The following is a 19,363-nucleotide window of genomic DNA, read 5'->3' as shown; positions in this document are numbered from 1 at the left end:
CCTAATCTCACCCGTAACCACAACACCGGCACTTTCTGGATGTTTCTTTTCAGCCTCTTTTCCTTGCATCGGTTTCTATGGAGTTGTTGCCATGTACCATGCTACACCCTGCTTTTTTCACATAGCACTATATCACGAGCCTCATCCACAATGCTTCTTGTTCTCTGTAACAACAATTTCCCACATTGTTCCGTCAGGCACATGGAGAAGCTGAAGGCGGCTTAATTGCTTTCCTAATGTTAGGCATTCAGGAATTACTTTAAAAAAATATCACACAGGGCCTCCCTGGTGGCGCAAGTGGTTGAGAGTCCACCTGCCGACGCGGGGGGCACGGGTTCGTGCCCCGGTCCGGGAAGATCCCACGTGCCGCGGAGCGGCTGGGCCCATGAGCCATGGCTGCTGAGCCTGCACGTCCGGAGGCTGTGCTCCACAACGGGAGAGGCCACAACAGTGAGAGGCCCACGTACGGCAAAAAAAAAAAAAAAATCACACAGGGACGTGGTTAAAAGAAGCTGGGACTGCGGGTCAGGAGACCTGAGTTCTCATTTGGTTTTGTGCCAGACGGCTGTTGAGCTTGGGCAAGATCTTTCCCTCTCCAGGCCTCAGCATCTTGAACCTATAATATGTAAATAATGATGACGACAGTGATAACAGTAATAACAGTAATGGCAGTTTCCGTTCCCTGCAGGCTTCCTGCACCGAGCTGTGTGTTCTTACTCACAGCAGCTCATTTGTTCCTTACAACGGATCACGAGCAAGTACTGTTTCACAGATGAGTAGACAGGTTCTGAGAGGTGAAGTCATCTGCTTCGCACAACACAGCTGGTTAGTAAGTGGCACAGCTGGGATCAGACCCAGGACGCCTGCTGCCGAACACTTAGGCTGTATCGCTGCTTCCTAATGCCCACTGTGTGACGGGCTCTCGGAGACATACGTGTTCACATGCAAGGGAGCTCGTCTGCCCCCACCACAGTCCTCATCTGTCCCCCTGTACATCCCCACGTGACAGGAGAGAAACCGTGGCTCCAAGTATAGAAGTGATTGTCTCAAGTGGGAATGTTCTGGGTGGATTACGGCCCTGCCCCCGTCCATATGCTGAAGTCCTAAAGCCCCAGAACCTCAGAATGTGACCAAATGTCACTGCAGAGGTGAGCAGTTGCTAAGTTAAGATGAGGTCTTGAGGGTGAGCCCTACTCCAGTATGACTGGTGTCCTTACGTAGAGGAAATTTGCAGTCAGAGACAGACACACACCCAGGGAAGACGATGTGAAGACACAGGGAGAGGACGATCACCTACAAGGTAAGAAGAGAAGCCTGGGACAGACCCTTCCCTCACAGCCCTCAGAAGGAACCAACCCTGCTGACACCTCTATCTCAGACTTCCAGCCTTCAGAATGGTGAGACAATACGTTTCTGTCGTTTAAGCCACTCAGTTTGTGGTCCTTCGTTATGGTGGCCCCTGGAAATGTAGACAGCAGCAGGGCAGGGATGAATGAGAGCTGAGGTTCTGCGGGGAGGTGAGGCGGCTGCGATGGGGGCAGGGAAGAGGGACATCTGCCCCCTTCACCATGTGCAGGGGCGACTCGGGGGCCCTGGGCCTGGGTCAGGACCTGGGCAGGTCCCTTCCCTCCTGGCCCTCAGTGCACTCTGGGATTGCTGGCTGAGATGGTCCCTGAGAGCCACTCCAGACCTGTGGTCCCATGGGTTTGCTAGTCCCTCAGGCTATCGTCCCATCTGCCTTGACCTGACTGAGCTGGTGTGTGTTGGGGCAGCCCTAGGGAACGTTCTATTCTGCTACAGTAAGTCCCCTACATACGAAGAAGTTCTATTCCGAGAGTGCATTCCTAAGTCCAGTTTGTTTGTAAGTCCAACAAAGTTAGCCTAGGTACCCAACTAACACAGCTGGCTATATAGTACTGTACTGTAATAGGTTTATAACACTCTTCACACAAATAATACATAAAAAACAAACACAAAAAATAAAGAAAAAGTTTTTAATCTTCCAGGACAGTACCTGGGAAAATTACAGCTGTACAGTACAACAGCTGGCACACAGGGGCACGTTCAAATCTTTGGAAGTTCGCAACTTGAAGGCTCGTATGCAGGGGACTTACTGTATTTTGTCCAGCAGAGGTTTCCCAAGATCTCATGCAGCAGCCTGTCCCTGGGGCTATTACTCCTTCATTTATCCTCCTTGGACCCCTCCTGGCAACCCTTACTAACTGATTGCCTATCCAGTGTCAGACACCCTGACCACACCCTACCTGCAGGTGACACTCTCCTTCTACCTCTCTGACTTCTCCTGCATTGCTGGTTGCCTGCTCCCTTAGCGGCTGGTGTTCCCTAAGGACCTGTGTTTGACGAGCACCCCAGGTGAATTCATTCCTGCACGTTTATTGACTGTACTCTCTGCCGGGCACTGTTCCAGGCACTAGTATACAGCAGTGAACAGCACAGGCCCAGATCTCTGCCCTCCCCCCATGCAGGTTTGGGACCTGTTAGCAGAGACAGGACTTCTCTGTAGGTGTCTTGGTCATCTAGATGTCCTGCCTCCGGGCCTGCCTTCCTATCCCCCGGGCCCTGAGGATGCACAGTGCCCAGCAGAGACCTTTCATTTCACCCCAGCCTTGCTCCTCTCCTTGTTGGCCCGTCTCCACCACAAGCGGCCAGCTGCTGTCTTGAAAACCGAGTCCGCATGACACTCTCGCCCTTGACCGTCTATCACAGGCTATGTCCTGCTGGATGGTGCGCTCTCCTCTTCATCACCATCCCCGGCTGGGTCCAGTCCTCTCTTTTGGATGTCTGTCCTTCCCTCCTCACTGGCTTTATTTCCTGGGGTATCTCCCCATCCAACCCATACTCACGGTTGCCAGACCAATTGTCCCAGCCGCACTGTTCCTCTGCTCGAGAACCTTCAAGGCCTCCCTCCTGCCTCTTAATTTAAGCCCAAACTTTGTGCCTTAACATCTGGAGTCCTAGTATGGACTCTGGAATTGCCAGCCTGGGTTTGGATTCCTCCACTCATTAGCTGTGGGACCACGGGCAAGTGATTTAATGTCTCTGTGCCTCAGGTTCTTTATTTGTAAAAATGGGGATACTACTAGTGCCCACTCCATAGGGTTGTCAGGAGGATTGAATGAGGTGATGATGTGCGTAAAACTCTTAGAACAGTGTCTGGAGCATCTACAATGCTCAGTTACTCTTAATTATTATCACTACCGCTGTGGTTCCGTCCTTCAAGCCATAACCAAACAGGACGATCGGCTCTTCCTTTTACATAACCTTCTTTGCCTCTGTGCCTTTGTCTACACTTTTCCCTCTACGTGGAGTGTCCTTCTCCACTGCAAACCCTGCCTATCCCTCAGCATCTTGCTCAAATACGGCCTCCTCCATGCAGCCCTCCCAGATCCTCCCATGGGAAGGGCTCACTTCTGCTTCTCAACTCTCTGGCATCTTCTCCAAAGTTATCCTATAGAAAGAGCCTGAGTCTTCTCTGCTCAGAAACGGTCCCTGGGATCATTTGCTGGGGCCATAGAAATTTCTAGGGGGCCTCCCTTTGGGGTGGAGGCTGACACTGGCAGGTGGGTACGAGGGAACCATCTGCAGAGGCCCTAATTTCCACTGACTATAAATAACTGTGTGTCTGAAACCACAGCAGGGCCGGGATTGTGCCAGGAGGAGTAAGATAATCGCTGTGGGGAGACGGGAGGGCCTGTATAAGTAACTCACCTGCCCTGTCGGGGCCTCTCGTGTGACAGGCAGGCCTGGAGGGACAAGCGGCCTCAGCTCTCTTGCGCTTTGTGGGACCTGGGCTGGGTGGACAACTGAGGTCGCCCTAACGCCAGAGACAGTGTAGCCTGTGGTTACCAAGCAGCATCTCTCCCCCCTCAGCCCACTTGACAGATGAGGAAACTGAGACTCAGGGAGGTGAAGTAACCAGAGACTGGTGTCCAGGGCAGACCTATTGCATGGGAACCCCACACGGGTCTTTGGAAGCCAGTGTGGGCAGGACTCCGAAGCCGCCTGGTAGGGAAGCTGGGCGGGGGCTTGGGGCAGGGGGCCGAGGGCACTGCCCCGCGGCGGGGCCTCAGCTACACCCCAAGGATATGAAGTTATAGTCTTTCAAGGGAAGAGGGATCTGGGGGCTGGCTCTGAGTTAGTCACCCTTTGGCCAGTCTGATGTCTGTACTGCTCTTGGGGGGGCGGTGGTTCCTGAGGACCTGGAGGGGCCCCAGGGACTCCTAGACCTACCCTCTTCATTGGCGGTGGGGCTTGGAGATGTCTCAGTCCATAGGGACCAGAGTCAGGTTGGTCCCCACTCGAGGCTTCCCAGCCCCGTGGGTCCTCTAACACAGGTGGGTGGGCCATGCACGAGGCCAGAACGTGGTTAGGGTGGAGTGGCTGCAAGATGAACCTCCCGAGGCCCCACTGTGGGCCAGGCTCTCTGAGTGTGTTTTCTCATTTAATCCAGAGACCAGTATGGACCCTGGGGGCTGGATTTTACCCACTCCATTTTACAGATGTAAAAACTGAGGCACTGAGAATTTATAGAACCTGAGCTCCAACCCAGGCTTTTAGACACTACAGTTCAGTATCTTTCTCTAGTACCAGAGGTTTACACAATTTTTTCTTTTCTTTCTAAAAAATTCTTTGTTTAAAAAAAACCTCACCAGATGCTTTACAATGCAAAACAAATTAAAAAAAAAAAAAAGGAGCTGCTCTGTTACATGGTGGGGCAGAAAGGCCAGAGCCCCCCACTCAGCATCTCCCTGACCCCTGGGGCACCTCCATGGACCCCCAGGGAACCTCGTATCAGAACAACCTCACCCAGACCTCAGTCTCTCTGCCTTCAGCGAGTTTTTTGGTTCCTCGGCCCCTGAAGAGGAGCTGTACTCACGCCTCGCCCTCATGGAGCTCACGGCCCATTTCACACTCACGTGGACAGCACAGCATAGACAAACATAAACACAATCACCAGGCTGACAGTCTGCACACACTGCATGAACATACCAGCTAAAACCCAGCCTACAAAAATCAATCCACAGTCCATGGGCTGGAGTCCTCTGTCCTTTGAGATACATCCTAGGCTCCAGGCACAATGAATCCCTCACTTCTCCCCATGCATGTGCCGGCTCTAACCCCAGGGCCTTTGCTCAGGTGCCCCTCTCATTAAGAACGTGCTGTCTTCCCCATCTCTGTGTGCTCAACTGCTCCCCGTTCTTTGAGACCTGGCTCAGAGGAAGCCTCTTCTGACTCTGTCTCCGGTCAGACAGAGACCGCCCCCTCCTTCGCCTGGAAGCTCACTCCCCCTTGCTGTAGGCTTATTCGTGTCAACAGGAGGCAGTAGATTAAGGGCACGTTTGGCAGCCGGCCTGTCTGGGTACCAGTCCTGGCTGGGCCCCTTGTTAGCGGTGGTGCCCTGGCCCCCGATTTCCTCATCGGAAAGCTGGGATACAAACAGTTTCTGCTTCACAGGGTGTGGATTAAATGAGGTGATGCCATGAAGCCTCAGCAGAAGAGCTGGCCTTCTGTGAGCCCTCAACACGTGTTAATGAGTCTGGGGTCACAGCTGAACCGTGTATCACAGCTGTACCTGGTGTGTATCACAGCTGTACCTGGTGTGTATCACAGCTGTACCTGGTATGTATCGCAGCTGGAACTGGGGTCACAGCTGAACCGTGTATCACAGCTGTACCTGGTGTGTATCACAGCTGTACCTGGTGTGTATCACAGCTGTACCTGGTATGTATCGCAGCTGGAACTGGGGTCACAGCTGAACCGTGTATCACAGCTGTACCTGGAATCATAGCTGGAACTGGGATCACAGCTGGCAGACCTATCACAGCTAGACTGGAAAGTGTCTTCAGGGCAGGGGGATTTACAACCCAGCTCTGCAACACCCCCCCTTTCCAGGGAATCTTTAGGGAGCTCTGGAGCAGAAGGTGGTCAGGAAGGGGCTCCACCATCCTGGACCCTGGACCAAGAGGGAATGTGCTGGAAGGCTGCCTCGTCCCGGCCTCCCACCCGTCCCATGTTCAGCCACATCACACAGATACCGCCTGAGGAGCATACGGAATCCAGAGGAACAACGTGGCCCAAGCCCGTGCATGGCAGGTGCACAACACATTTGTTCAATGCGCGAATGTGTCAGCTTACATCTCCGCTCAGTATGACAGCAACAGGGGGGAAACTGGGACAATCTTGAACACCTGTATCCACTGGTTCTGGCAGGTGGGTATTCTTACCATACCATTTACAGATGGGGAAACTGAGGCTCAGAGGGATGGAGTGACGTGCTCAAGGGCCCCGAGGGTAGAGCTGGAACTCAGGTCAGTGCTCACAGTCTGTTACAGCCAGTAGGTGGCTTTGGGAAGCAGGATTTGTGGATGGTGGGTCCACCTAGTGAGAGGCCTACCTGAAATGCTCCCCCCAGCCCATATCCTCCACGCCCGCTCTGGGTGCCTGATGACGAAGCACTGACCAAGCCAAGCAGCATCGCTCAAGGAAGGTGCAGTCCCTCTAGCCCTGCTGGAACCCCCCAGGAGCCCCGTCAGTGGCAGGTCGGGCCCTTTCTCTAACTGTTCTGCATTCTCCCCAGGCCTGCGGAACCGTTTGCCCAGCACAGACTCCGCTGCCCCAGCCTGGGAAGACGGAGAGCACGTATCAATCGGCACGTGGGTTTATTTCATTGATGATTCAGGAAGATGTGCAGGTGGCATTCTGGAAAGCGTCTACACGTGATTCATCCGACTTTCACTTTCGCAGAAAGCTGTGCTTCTAAGGGATTTATTTTTCCCGGTGGCGCTGGGGGTTGGGGAGGGAATATAAGCCTTGCAAGTCAAATACAGCACTCGTGTTTGGAAACCCATAGACTCACACGTGTTGCTTAAGCCCATTATCTGCCCTGATAAGCTGCCTCTTTCTTCTCCACTAATTTAAACCCAACCTGTCCCTTCAAGTCACCCAGAGTCCCCAGCTGACACTGAGACAGCACCTGCCAGGCACTCAGCGCTTGACACGTGTTACTGTGATCCTCACAGCGACCCTGTGAAAGAGGCCCTGTTATAATCTCATGGCACAGATGAGGAAACTGAGGCACAGAGAGGTTAGGTAACTGGCCCAGTGTTCCACAGCTGGATAAGAATGGAGCCAGGACTTGACCGTGACACAGAGTTGGCCCCATCACTGCTGGGACACTAGTCGTAGACCCCCGTCCACCCGGACGGACCCAGCTTCTGCCTGCTTCCCTGGTGTAATTATTAACAGTGTCATTATGATTACTCCAGACTTGGGGCTCCTGAATCCTGCCTCCGCACTTCTCTCCTTTCTCCCCATCCTCGAGGGCATGCAGCATGCCTGCTCTTCCTCCATACCTCCCCCCCCCCCCCCGCACACAGTAGGACCACACCCCTCTGGGGTGAGCATATGACCTGGTCTGGCCTATCAGCCAATTCCATCCTCTGGCCACAGGGATTAGTTCAAGAGTGGCTCCAGGTGACCCAGTAGGGGGGAAACCCTGAGAAAGAGGTGCCTTTGGCTGCTGGGGGCCTCACGGGGTGAAGGCCTGCCCGAGAATGAAGCCAATACAGAGGACGGTGGAGGTGGAAGAGAGCAGGAGAGGGACGGACAAAGCCCTTCTCAGCACTGGCGGCCCTGGATCCAGCCATGCCTGAGGCCAGAACAATCCCTGGATGTCTCAGGTGCACAAGCCAGAAAATCCCCTTTTTGCATAAGCCAGTTTGAGATGGGTTTCTGTCAAATAGAATCCTAATAGATAGAAATGGTGATGATTGTTTGGTAGAAAACCTTCAAAGCACTTTCAACTCACTATCTCCAAACGGCAGAGAGCGAAGTAGCACAATTCCCATTTCACGGAAGAGAAAGCTGAAGTTATCAGTCTAAATATCTTGCCTGAGGTCATGAACCTACTTAGTGACAGAGGCAAGGCTGGGAGGCCTCCCCCCACCGGCTTCACGCCTGGCCCTCCTCCACCCCTGCATGTATTATAGACGGTGGTTGGTTACCTCAGCCTCTTAAATACCTGGAGGGGCTTTGCTCCTCCAGGCCTCGCCCCTGACAGCGTTCTGGGCTGTTTTACATGAAGAGGGCGGTGGGGAGGGGCTGGTGGGGGAAGGCGTCCTCCCTCATCTCTGGCCAGGTATGAATTCCCTGCATGGACCCTGTGTCTGAGCGGCCCCCAGCTCCACCCTGCCTGGGACACTGCTATAGCTGTGTCTGCCTCACTTTCCCTGTTGACCTCTCAGGGCTCCAGAGATACCTGGGGAGACGGAGCACACGGAGAAACAGAGCGTCACAGTGACAAACAGGAGACCCCCTTTGCTGCCTTCGTGCCCCTCCCCCCCGCCCCCGCCCCGTGCCTGCGCAGTGGTGGCTCTGCGTAATGTGGGCCCTGCCAGGTCTGAGGGGTGTCTCGTTCATCATCGTGTTCATGCCACATGGGGTACCATCTCCCACGATCTGCTCTCCTGTCCTCCCTCAGCCCCTCTCTCTCCCCGACTTGGGCAGGCCATAGGATTCATACAAAATTAACTGGAGGTTCCATTTCACAACACTCCGATGTATCCGGTTCCCACCCTACCCTGCGGCTGCCCTGTCTTCTTTGTCCCCTTTCTCCCCCACCATGAAATATGCAATGCAGGGAGCGCCCAGCAGGGCCTCTTGAGCTGCCCCTGCTGACAGCTGGTGGTGCAGGGTCAGGAGTGAAGGACGAGAGCCATGCATGCCGAGTGAGTGGCTCAGGGCACTGCCACTCCAGGCTCCCGGGAACTGAAGCTAAGTGTTCTCTGGGTGACACAGGGTGTCCTGTGTCCTGTCCCCACACTGCAGCCTTCCATACTACACAGAGAGGGACGCTAAGCACCCCACCTCTTCCTTCTCCCTCCCTTCCTTCATTCTGCTGATGCTTTCTGAGCCCCAGGCATTGCAGCAGGTGCTGGGATACAGTGGAGAATGACAATCAGCTCCTGCCTCAGGGCTCACAGGCCACCCCAACACCCACTACCCATCTTTCCAGACAATGCGAAGTCGCCTCCTCTGGGAAGCCTCCTCTGATAGCACACTGACCCTTTGTTGGGCACCATCTTATTTAATTGCCTAATTTTTGTACAGGGATGGGGCCAGATCATGATCTTTTTTTAAAAAAAGAGATACTTGGGTATAATAATAACAATGATAACGAACATCATTTTCTAAGTGTCTAGGGACTGCCACACAGTGCTAAGCCCTTCATGTGGATGACCTGATTTATTTCTCACATCATCCTGTGAGGTAGGTAGTGTTATGCCCATTTTACAGATAAGACAACTGAGGCTCAGAGAGGATTCACTGAACTCTCCCAGTGTCCCTTGAAGAGTAAGCCAGTCAGGATTCAAACCTGGGTCTCAGGGGCTCTACTGTCCTAGGCTGGACAGGTATGGAAAGAAGGGAGCAGTGGAGGGCACGAAGGGAGGGGCATTACCAGGATGGAAGAGAACCAGCAGTGGGAGAGGAAAGCAACGGCACGCAATGGCCCAGTGAAATACCCAACACTGCCAGACCACGCGCGCTGAGTTCATGGCCTGTGCGGGCAGCAGGTGGTGTCCCGGGTGGGAGTTGATTTCTATGGCTTCAGAACCCCTCTGTCACTTGCAGAGATCTTTCTGCCTAAAATTAGCTGGATGTGAACAGGAAGGCTAATTTATGCGGGGCCTGGAGCAGTTTCCGGGAGTGTGACTCAGAGGCTGCTCCCTGCTGACGTCAGCAGACTAGGGCAGGGGGTGTCGGGAATGGCCAACCTGGGACCCTGGGACAGGGCTTTGAAGGGCTTTGAAGGGCTTTGAAGTTGGGGGCTGGGGCTGGAGGCCAAGCATTTCCCTGAGTCAGAAGAGGGCTAAACAGGGCAGAACAAATGCTGAGCATGAGAGGGAAAATGAAAAGTGCCCTGGTGGCTCCACCCTCCTCAGACCCTTGGCAGACAGAAGGCACCTTCGCAGGACTGTTCCTAGGTACATGCGCGTGGCTGGGGGCTGAGGGCACACCTGGCTGTGGTGTCTGACACAGCTGTGTTCAAAGTCTGAGCTGATGTGAGCCATGGTGGTGACCCTGAGCCCTCATGCTTCCCATCTGTGAAATGGGTAACACCACCTGTTGCCAGGAATGTGGGTGCTAAGGATGCAGAACAGCCTAGTAAAACGTGTAGCATCAGCTCAGACACTGGCCAGTGTCCCAGAAGCGTCAGATTTCACCGTTTCCGGAGAACGTGACTGCTTCTTCCAGAGTAGTGATAATCATACTGGAAACAACAAAAGCTGATGTTGACTGAGGACTTCTATGCCGGGAACTTGGCCTGATCTCAATGTTCAAAACCCATGTTACTGATGGGGAAATGGAGGCGTTTAGTCTCTGGGGCTGAATTCTAACACACAGTGCTGTCCATGTGCCTGGTAGGCAGGGTACTAAGCTACTTCACTTTAGCCTCACCACAACCCTATGAGGTAGTCACTATTATCATCCCATTTTTCAGATGAGGAAACTAAGGCACAGAGAGGCTGAATAACTTGCCCAGGATCACACAGCTGTTAAGTGACACAGCTGGGATTTGAACCCAAGCTGTCCAAGTCCAAGCCCAAGAGTAGCACTATGCTCCTCTGTCCTTCCCCAAACCTCTTTCAGCTCCATCTGCACCCTGGGACATCCTTCAGGGGATCAAGGCAGCAGGGGCTCTGGTTAATCCTACTGTGGGCTTTCCTCCTTCTCAGGGACGTTTCCCATGAGAGATCTCACTTGATGCTCATGAAATATTAGAAAACCAAGGCCTAGAGAGGTCAGACAAAAGCCTCAAGGGCACACAGCTGACAGGCAGCAGGGCAACAGTCGGAGCTGTCATTATCGTTTCCATTTTACAGATGAGAAAACAGAGTCTCCTTTATTTTTCTTTGCATGTAACTTCTTGCAGCACGTCAGCAGTCTGGGGAATTCTAAGAAATATGGCTCTGTGCCACATCACACGCTTTCTCTTCTCTTCCCTCCATAGCCAAGTTCAAACACCTCCTCCTCCAGGTAGCCTTCCCTAACCTCCACTGCCCACCCATCTCGTTTCTCCTCGATCCCTGGGGTCCTTGCTGCACTTGGTCTGGATTATCTGCTGTTCTGGCTGCTCAGCCATCTGAGAGCTTCTCTCTGTGGGCTGGGGACTCAGTGGCCACATCTCAGGGTTTTACGGGTCAGTTACCCACCCTCCTCTGTGCCAGGCACCAGGATGGGTGCTGGATGTTCAGAGAGGAGCAGGACAGGATTCCGGCCCTCAGGTGCACACCTGCTGTCCCCAGCTGGAGCGTGGCCATGAGCCACTCGATTTCCCAGGTCCCCGAGCCTGTCAGGTGGGAGGGGAGGGTGGATTTCTTAACCTGGGGTCCAGGGCCTAGCTTTGAGGGGCTCTGCGAACATGCTGGTAGCGTGGACCACACTGTTGCACACAGTTGACTATTCTTCTGCGGGGAGGGGCCATAGCATCCATCAGGTTCACCACAGAGTCTGGGGTCCAGAGACACTTAATAATTCCTGACTCAAGAGAATCTCCTGGTCCCATTCAAAAGGCAAAGACCATTGGGACAACCCTGCCTCCTAGCAGGTCAGGTGTGCCAAAGTGATGGTGGAGGTGAGCATGGGCCATTCTGCCACAGATTGATGTTTACATGAGGCCGGGGCCCAGGAGCCCCCCAGGCTGAGCCCACTCCCACCTCAGGGCCACACGTGGCTGTTCTCAAGCCCTGAGCTAGAATCACGCAGGGAAGAAACGACGCTTCCCCTCTTTCCACCCTCCCTGCCAAAACAAAACCAAACAATATCAAAAAAGCAAAAGGTGTTTCTAAACTTCTGCCCAGACTCAGCAAGGTGGGCAAAACATCAGAGACAGCAGCGAATCTGGGAAGAAGGACCAGTCTTAGCTTTTCCTCCTGACCCAAGAGAGGAGGGCCCCAGACGAAGAGGGACACTGACCCCTGGCGCCGCAGGGCACGATGGGTGGCGGCACAGCAACGGACTGTCTGGCCCTGGCTGAGCAGCTAGGTCCACAGGCAGCCTCAGATTTCTTGTCTGTCAGTGGGGATGAGACTTCAGATGCTGCCTGCCTCCCAGGTTGTGGTCTATACCTGGTGGAGGGATTGTCATCCACTCTCTTTAGAATAATCATGGCTACCACACATTGAGCACCTACTGTATGCTGTGCCTACTGAGCACCTACTGTGCGCTCAGGCTTCCACTGGGCACTGTGAGGTAGGTATCGGCCAGAGGAAGAAAGTGAGGCTCAGTGCAGTTTCTCTGCACCAAGCTGCAGGACTGGGAGTGCCAGGGCAGAGTACCTCACACCTGTGCTTTTGGGGTTTATTTAGGGAACTTTTCTTCTTCCTCGTGAGGGGAAGGTAACCCAAACTCTGAGCTCTGGTGCCCAAGCTGGGCTGGTGCCCTCCCTCTCTGCCTTGTGGCAGATGACATGGCTTTGGTCCCCTCCAGAAAGCTGAAACCTTCCCTGTCTGGAGATCGCAGGCCTGCTCATTTTGGCAGTTGTAAGAAAGCCCCACGCCCAGCTCCAGGGCAAGACACACATGGGCATCTGTCACCTTTTCCGGGACAGCCCATCTTCCTGCCTGCCCTGTCTTCCCAGCAGCTCCACGGCTGCCCCAGAGACCGAGGGATCCCCAATCAGAGTCTGGATTTGGATGAGTCGGACATGACGCAGCCCAGCAGCAGGGGCTGGGGAGCTGGAATTGGCTCATTGCTTCCATGCTCAAGCCTAGATGAGGGGGGTTCCTGGGGCCTGGGTAAGGGAGCCCAGGGTCTGACTGACCCCCGAATTCAAACCCCGTGTTTGAGCCTTGTGCACCTACCTTCGACAGGTGAGGTTTTGAGGCGCCGGCAGATGGTGTCGGTGTCCCCGTAGGTCTCCTTGATCTTGACCACGGCCTCGGTGCCCCGCAGCTCCATGAGGGAGCGCAGCTCCTCCATCGTGCACCCAAACTCGCCCCCATGGCTCGACTCATTTCTTTGGTTTTTGGAGTAAAAGTCACTGTTGGTCATGTCACCCATGTCTGCCGCAGTCCCCGCTCGGGGTGGCTCCGAGGGTCAGTGCTGGACAGGAGGCTGCCAGGCGACGGCTCCGTGTGGCTGTCCTCAGCACAACCTCACTGGACGGCTGTGGCTCCTGGCAGCTGACTCCAGGGGGCAGCCGAGGTGGGCTGGTGACAGTGGCGGTGGGCTCTGAGGGGCGTCCCCGGGCGTGGGGCAAGGTCCAGGGGCCGGAGGGGCTCAGGGCTGTAGACCCAGGAGTCTCCATTCAGCGGGGCCCATGCTGCTCCCTGGAGCTGGCATCTACATGGTCAGGGGTGGTGGCTCCTGCAGGGGCAAGCAGAGAGTGGTGACAGGGGTCAGACACTGGAGGCCTCATGGGACAGGTACCCAGGAAGGCCCGGCTTGCAGGTGCTACACACACGCCCCCCCACCCCAAATAACACCCACCACACATACACATACCTGGACGTGGATGTTCGTACAATACCCCATTGTGCACCGGCACCCACTGCAAATCCAAACGTACTGACACCCGCTAGGCCCTCCACGCTATACCACCCCCCAGCATAGCCTGATGTACCCTCATAACACATGCTAACCCCCTAATTGTCCACTGTGGACACACGGACTTGGCGATACGAACCCCGGTGTACACACACCCTGTGACATGCCGCTTGGGGTGCAACACCCCACCTGCCTACTATTTTTAGGGCCCACCCACTGCCATACACACACACCAACACAGGGCCCCCTTCACACACACGGTGGCGGACACCCCCTCCCCACCATGCACACTGTCACACGTAGTCACATTTACAGGCGTCATCTTAACATCCCCACCTCCTCCCCTCAAAAATACCAGTGCTCACAACCCTGTGTACACACATGCCATGCCCACACAATCAGGGGCCTAACCCCCTGTCCCCAAGTAACAGCTCCCAGACGCCCCAGCACGGATGCTTCCCCTGTCCACGCCTCCTATAGCTGCCGAAACGCACTGCTCTCCCCGCTGAGTCTCACAGGCGTGGGGATGGGAGGAAGCAACCTGCCTGCACCCGCAGCCCACAGCTACACTGATCGAGGGCCTCAGCCTCGCCAGAGGGTCCGTCTCGTGCATATTCACCAGGATGTCACTGTGGCCCTCAGAATGAACCGGGGTCAACAGAACCCTCACCTTGGGGCCCCAGAGTCCGGAACCACGGAACGCGGCTGCCACGTCCCTTAGGGAGCCCAGGAGGAGGAGGGAGCCCCGGCTACTCCCTGCCCGCCTGGCCACCCTTGCCGGAGTGTGGCATCTGTGGAGCTGCCAGGAGAGAACCCAATCCACCCAGATACCCAACACCGGTGGCCAAGGCCCCGGCAAGCGTTGGGTGACAAAGGGCCTCTGCTGAGCTCAGCTGGGTCTGGCACAGGGACTGGCCCCGCCCAGCGGCCGCGGAAAGCTGGCCGTCCTAGGCCCAGAACAGTGAGGGGGAAGAGGTGGGGGCAGGAAGGTGGGACTGAGCCCCACCCCAGCCCCAACTCCAACCTCGTGTCCCCCTCCCCTGCCCCATCTCTTTCCTTCACAATCCTTTCCTCTTGCACAGAGTTTTAGACCTGGAGGTAATTTAGGGTTAATCTCATTTTCCCAGTGAGGAACCTGAAACTCAGAGAGGGAAAGGAACTTGTCCAGAGACACACAGAGCAAGAGCGAACGGAGCCCAGAGCTGGGCTGGGATCTCCTGACTGCCAGCCCGTTGCTCTTTCCCCTCCCACTAGGGGGCGCTCCCTCCTCTCTCTCTAAAGAACAACACAGGATCCTAAATCACAGCAATCCGGGTTCAAATCCTAGATCTCCTGAACCCCGGCTGTGGGATCCTGGGCGAGTCCTTTCACTTTTCCGAGGCTCAGTTTCTTCATCTGTAAAATAAGTCATTCTCCCCTGTGCCCCAGCTACTTCCCAGTTTACTGGGAACTAATTGTGAACCACCGTGTTCAAATCCAGTGAGCTTCCACCCGGGGTACAGAGCTTCCCAGCCTGGATCAGGGGGTGCTGGAGCCACAGGAGAAGCCTGTCATACCTCACAGGAGGGCACTTGCACTCAAGGATGCAATAGGAAGCCTTATTTTCACACTGGGACCAACTGGTATCTTACCGAGTAGAACTTAAAATGGGCCTGATGCCTTAAGCAGAGACACGAGACACCAAAGAAAGTGCGTGCTTGGGATTCCCACCTGCAGTCCTGCAGGAATACTCGGGGTCCCTGGCCATCCGGGCATGCACCACCACCATAACCCGTGAGTTTTGACCCCAACGGTATATCCCCGAGAGGAGCAGGTGAGGCAGGGACCAAGCAGGCCTGTGTGTAGAGATGCCGTGGAGGTTAACTGGAGGGGCTCTAGAAGACACAGCCTCTGGGTTCAAGTTTTGCCACCTCTCAACAGACTGGGAGGCCAATTAACTTTAGTTTCATTATCTTAAACAAAGGGAGGGGGAGTAATAGTATCTATTTCATAGGTATTATGAGGCTTAAGTGAATTATTTCATGCAAAATACTAAGAATTGAGTCAAGCGCATGGTAAGCACTAATTATTGTGATTATTAGCAATCCATACAACCACTTTATGAGACAGGTAGTCTTGTTATTCCCTAGAACATATGAGGAAACTGAGGCCAAGAGAGGCGAAGTCACTTGCCCAAGGTCACAGAGTTAGCGAGTGGAAGAGCTGGGATTTGAACTCAGGCAGTCTGGATCCAGAGACACTGTTATTAATCAGGACGCTTTGCTGCCTTCCCTGGTGCATCTCCCTCATAGGGTTCTTACAATGCTTAAATGAAGTGCCATATGTGAATGAAAGTGCTTTGCAAAAACCACAAGGGACTCTGTAACGCCGAGGTGCTGTTTTCTATCTGTCTTCCTGCTACCTGTGGCGTGTCCTACAGGCACTGATAATTACATCTCTGACAGCACGAGCTATGAGACCCGTTAGCAGTAATTATATCTGTGATGACAACAGCAGAGATGAGTTAATGGGCTACTGGTGATTTTAATGACTATTGTGTTAAGATGAACAATGATCTTCAACCAACTATCCATCCATCTACCCATATGTCCATCCATCCATGCATCCAACCAACCACTCATTCATTGTGTTGTGTGCACCTACTTTGTGCTCACAAGGGGGAAGAGAGACAATTAGATGAGTGACCTCCATAATATGATGGGTTTGCCATGACAGGGAGTCCCAGGTGCTGTGCATGTCCAGAGCAGGAAGATGTGACCTGGCCCAGGGTATCAGAGAAGATTTTTCCTTTTAACATGAGTAGGGAGTTTTTTTCCCCTTCAGGAAAATGGGCTGTGTGACTTTGGAGAAGTCACCTACCCTTTCTGGGCCTCATCTGTCCAGTGAGGTTGACCCATCTGTCTTACAGGCTGCTGTAAGGACCCATTGAGGCCCTTATGTGTGGGTCTCTGTGTGGCTCCAGGCCTGGAGCAGATACTCCACAGTGCTGGCTTCTGCACCTCCCCCAACCTCCCTCCTACCTACGCACCCTGTTATTAGCAACTGCACCTCCCTCAAGGCTGAGATGAGGTTCATTTGTAGCCAGTTCTTAATACCACACTGACAGTCACCCCTGTCCTAATTGATGGGCACACTGGCTGCTATGGACTGAATGTGTCTCCCTGCCCCAAATTGATATGTTGAAGCCCTAAACCCCAGTGTGATGCTATTTGGAGGTGGCGCCTTTGGGAGGTAATTAGGTCATGAGGGTAGAACCCCCACAAATGGGATTAGTCTTCTTATAAAAAAGAGACTTGACAGAGATGATCTTTCTTGGTTGTGTGAGGACAGTGAGAAGGTGGCCATCTGTAATCCAGGAAGTGGGTTCTCACCAGGAACTGAATCTGCTGGTATATTGATCTTGGACTTCCCAACCTCCAGCACTATGAAAAATAAATTTCTGTTGTTTAAGCCACACAGCCTATGGTATTCTGTTATAGCAACCCGAGCTAAGACGTGTGCCTGGGCAGGGCAGATGTCTGGGCAGCCAGTCCTGGGCCCAGAGAGGTTGAGCAACACAACTAGGGGTCACACAGCCAACTGGGGTCACAGCCCACTGAAAAGCCCCTCCCTGTTTTCCAAGCTCCTGCTGTGTGACCTTGGCCAAGCCCCTTTCCTCCCTGGGCCTCAGTTTCCCATGTGGAAACTGAAGAGATTGGACTAGTGTTCTCTGGGGTCCCTTCAGGCTCTGATGCGCCAGCTCCTTCAGAATCCAGAATGAATGTTCTGACAATATTGGGTTTATGCATTTCGGTTTCATCTTATTAGCATTTAAATGACTCTGTATTGTTACATTTCAGTGACTCAAGAATAGGTTGCGGCACCTTAATAAAGAGTCTTTGCCAAGAGAGACTCTGGCAGAGGAAGGAGCAATGGATTTTTTTTTTTTTGGAGTTAATTTAACAAAGAAGAAATCTATCTTTCGAAGGAAGGTTTTAAAAAAAACACCCCAAAACCTAAACCATCAGCTTTTCAAATCCTAATTGAAGGATGGGACATTGCAAATGAATTACGTGCTAAAAATAATTTTCGGATGCCGAATCCTCCTGTTCTCTGACCTGCGGAATTTAAATGCCATCTTAATACGTATTTATAAAGTCACCCTTCGCTTTGAATCGCCCCTGGCACCAGTGACAGATGTGGGGACACAGGCCCCGTCTGGACCCCTGATGACGAGGCCTGATGCTGCCACTTGGTAGTTTTGTGATGGGGGTGAGGGGTGGGGCAAGGTCTTAGCCCCTCCCTGGGCCTCCATCCCCTCTTACCCGCACGCCTCCCTCCCGCACAGGGCTTTGCGAGGCCTACCTGAGCTAGAGCTTAGAGCAGTTCCTGGCACAGCGTAAGACTTGTTCAACAGGGACTGTTCTTCTGATGGTAACTTAACTCGCTCCTTCCCTCTGCTCTCAGCTCACCCCCACAAGTCTTCTCTCAGACTGTCCCCCACGCTACTGTCCTGAACATGGGGCTCAGGCCAACCATGCCATCCCCACAAGGCTTCCAGCACCGCTTGGAAGGCTGGGGAGGGTCCCAGTTTGTAGGCACAGCTTACGGGGCTAGCCTCCCCTCTGCTCTGGTCCTGACTGACTAATCTCCACAGGCAGGACATTTTCTTTCCTCTCCTGGATGCAAATTCTGGCCTTTCTGTGGTCCCCACCCTGCTCCGCCCCAGCTGAGGGGACCCTCCTCGGTGCTGACCGGGGAAACGGGTGACCTCAGCCAGGCAGCTGGGGGCAGAGGGACAACTGCTCTTCTTCCCTCAGCCTCACTGGGAGAGTCAAAGCGTTGTAGCCACTGTCTTAGCCGCCCCTCTCTGGGGGAGGGAATGTTCCATGTATGTGTGTGTCAGAGGGTACCTGTGGTGTGTCAGCAGATGTGTACTGACTCTGGGTGACCCTGGAGGACAAGATGTGCTGTGCAGGTCTACAGGAGTACGTCAGAATGAGTGTGTACCTGTGAGTGTGAGTGAGCCAGAGATGTGTGTGCCCATGCCCGCCTCTGAGTGTGCAAGCCCCACGATCTGTGTGTGTGTATGCGTGTGTGTGCATCAAAGCTGACAATGACAGTCTCGGCTTTGAATTCTCACAGTCAAGGAGACAGAACGGGGAAAGAGGAAGGGAATTGAAAATGAATACCTCAGAGGCGAGTTTAGTGCTATTTTTAGAAAACTCCTATCCTGTTAACCAGAAAAGGAAAATCTAAAAGAAAAAAAATTATATATATATATATATATATATATATATATATATATATATATATATATATATTCCACAGAAGCAGCCACGCACCAGCCTCAAAGGCACAGATGGCGGAAGCAGGGCCAGGGTGTGGGCTGCTAGGCACTCAGGGTGTCTCACATAGCTTCTCACTCTCCTGCCTGGCTCAAGGGAGGGTAGGTCCCCAGCCCTTAGCTGCCCAGCAGGGTCAACTCTCTCTACTTCCCCTGTTCTCCAAAGGAGTTTCCAGTGTTACATGGTAGGAAAACCCCCACATTTTTGGTCCTCTAGGTGTCTTACATACCCACTCATCCACTCACCCATCCATCCATCCATCCATCCATTTGTCCGTCCATCCATCCATCCATCCATCCATCCATCCATCCATCCATCCATCTATCCATCCATCCATCTCTCCAATAACAAGCTGCATCTCAGGCCCTGCCCCAAGCACTGGGACTCTGAAGAGAGCAATGGAGGTGCACAGACCCTCCTTCTAGCTGTTGAAGTTATGCTCATTTTGCCACACAGAGTCCCCCGAA

At 53.7% G+C, this 19,363-nt stretch overlaps 1 protein-coding gene across 16 annotated transcripts in view; it reads right to left on the bottom strand.

Moving 5' to 3' along the window:
* ATP2B2 (ATPase plasma membrane Ca2+ transporting 2) overlaps positions 1 to 13,083 on the bottom strand; it is a 107,891-nt gene extending 94,808 nt beyond the window's left edge. For all 16 annotated transcript variants that reach the window (XM_065884829.1, XM_065884831.1, XM_065884836.1 and 13 more), the window contains exon 1: positions 12,885 to 13,083. In XM_065884829.1, coding sequence (XP_065740901.1) covers positions 12,885 to 13,083 — 199 coding nt within the window. The remainder of the gene's footprint in view (positions 1 to 12,884) is intronic.
* Between the last annotated feature and the right edge of the window lie 6,280 nt (positions 13,084 to 19,363).

Source organism: Phocoena phocoena, chromosome 10, assembly GCF_963924675.1.
Source record: "Phocoena phocoena chromosome 10, mPhoPho1.1, whole genome shotgun sequence".
In the NCBI taxonomy this organism is placed as follows: Eukaryota; Metazoa; Chordata; class Mammalia; order Artiodactyla; family Phocoenidae; genus Phocoena; species Phocoena phocoena.
Note: the sequence above shows the minus strand (reverse complement) of the source record. Positions and strands in the feature narration are given on the sequence as shown.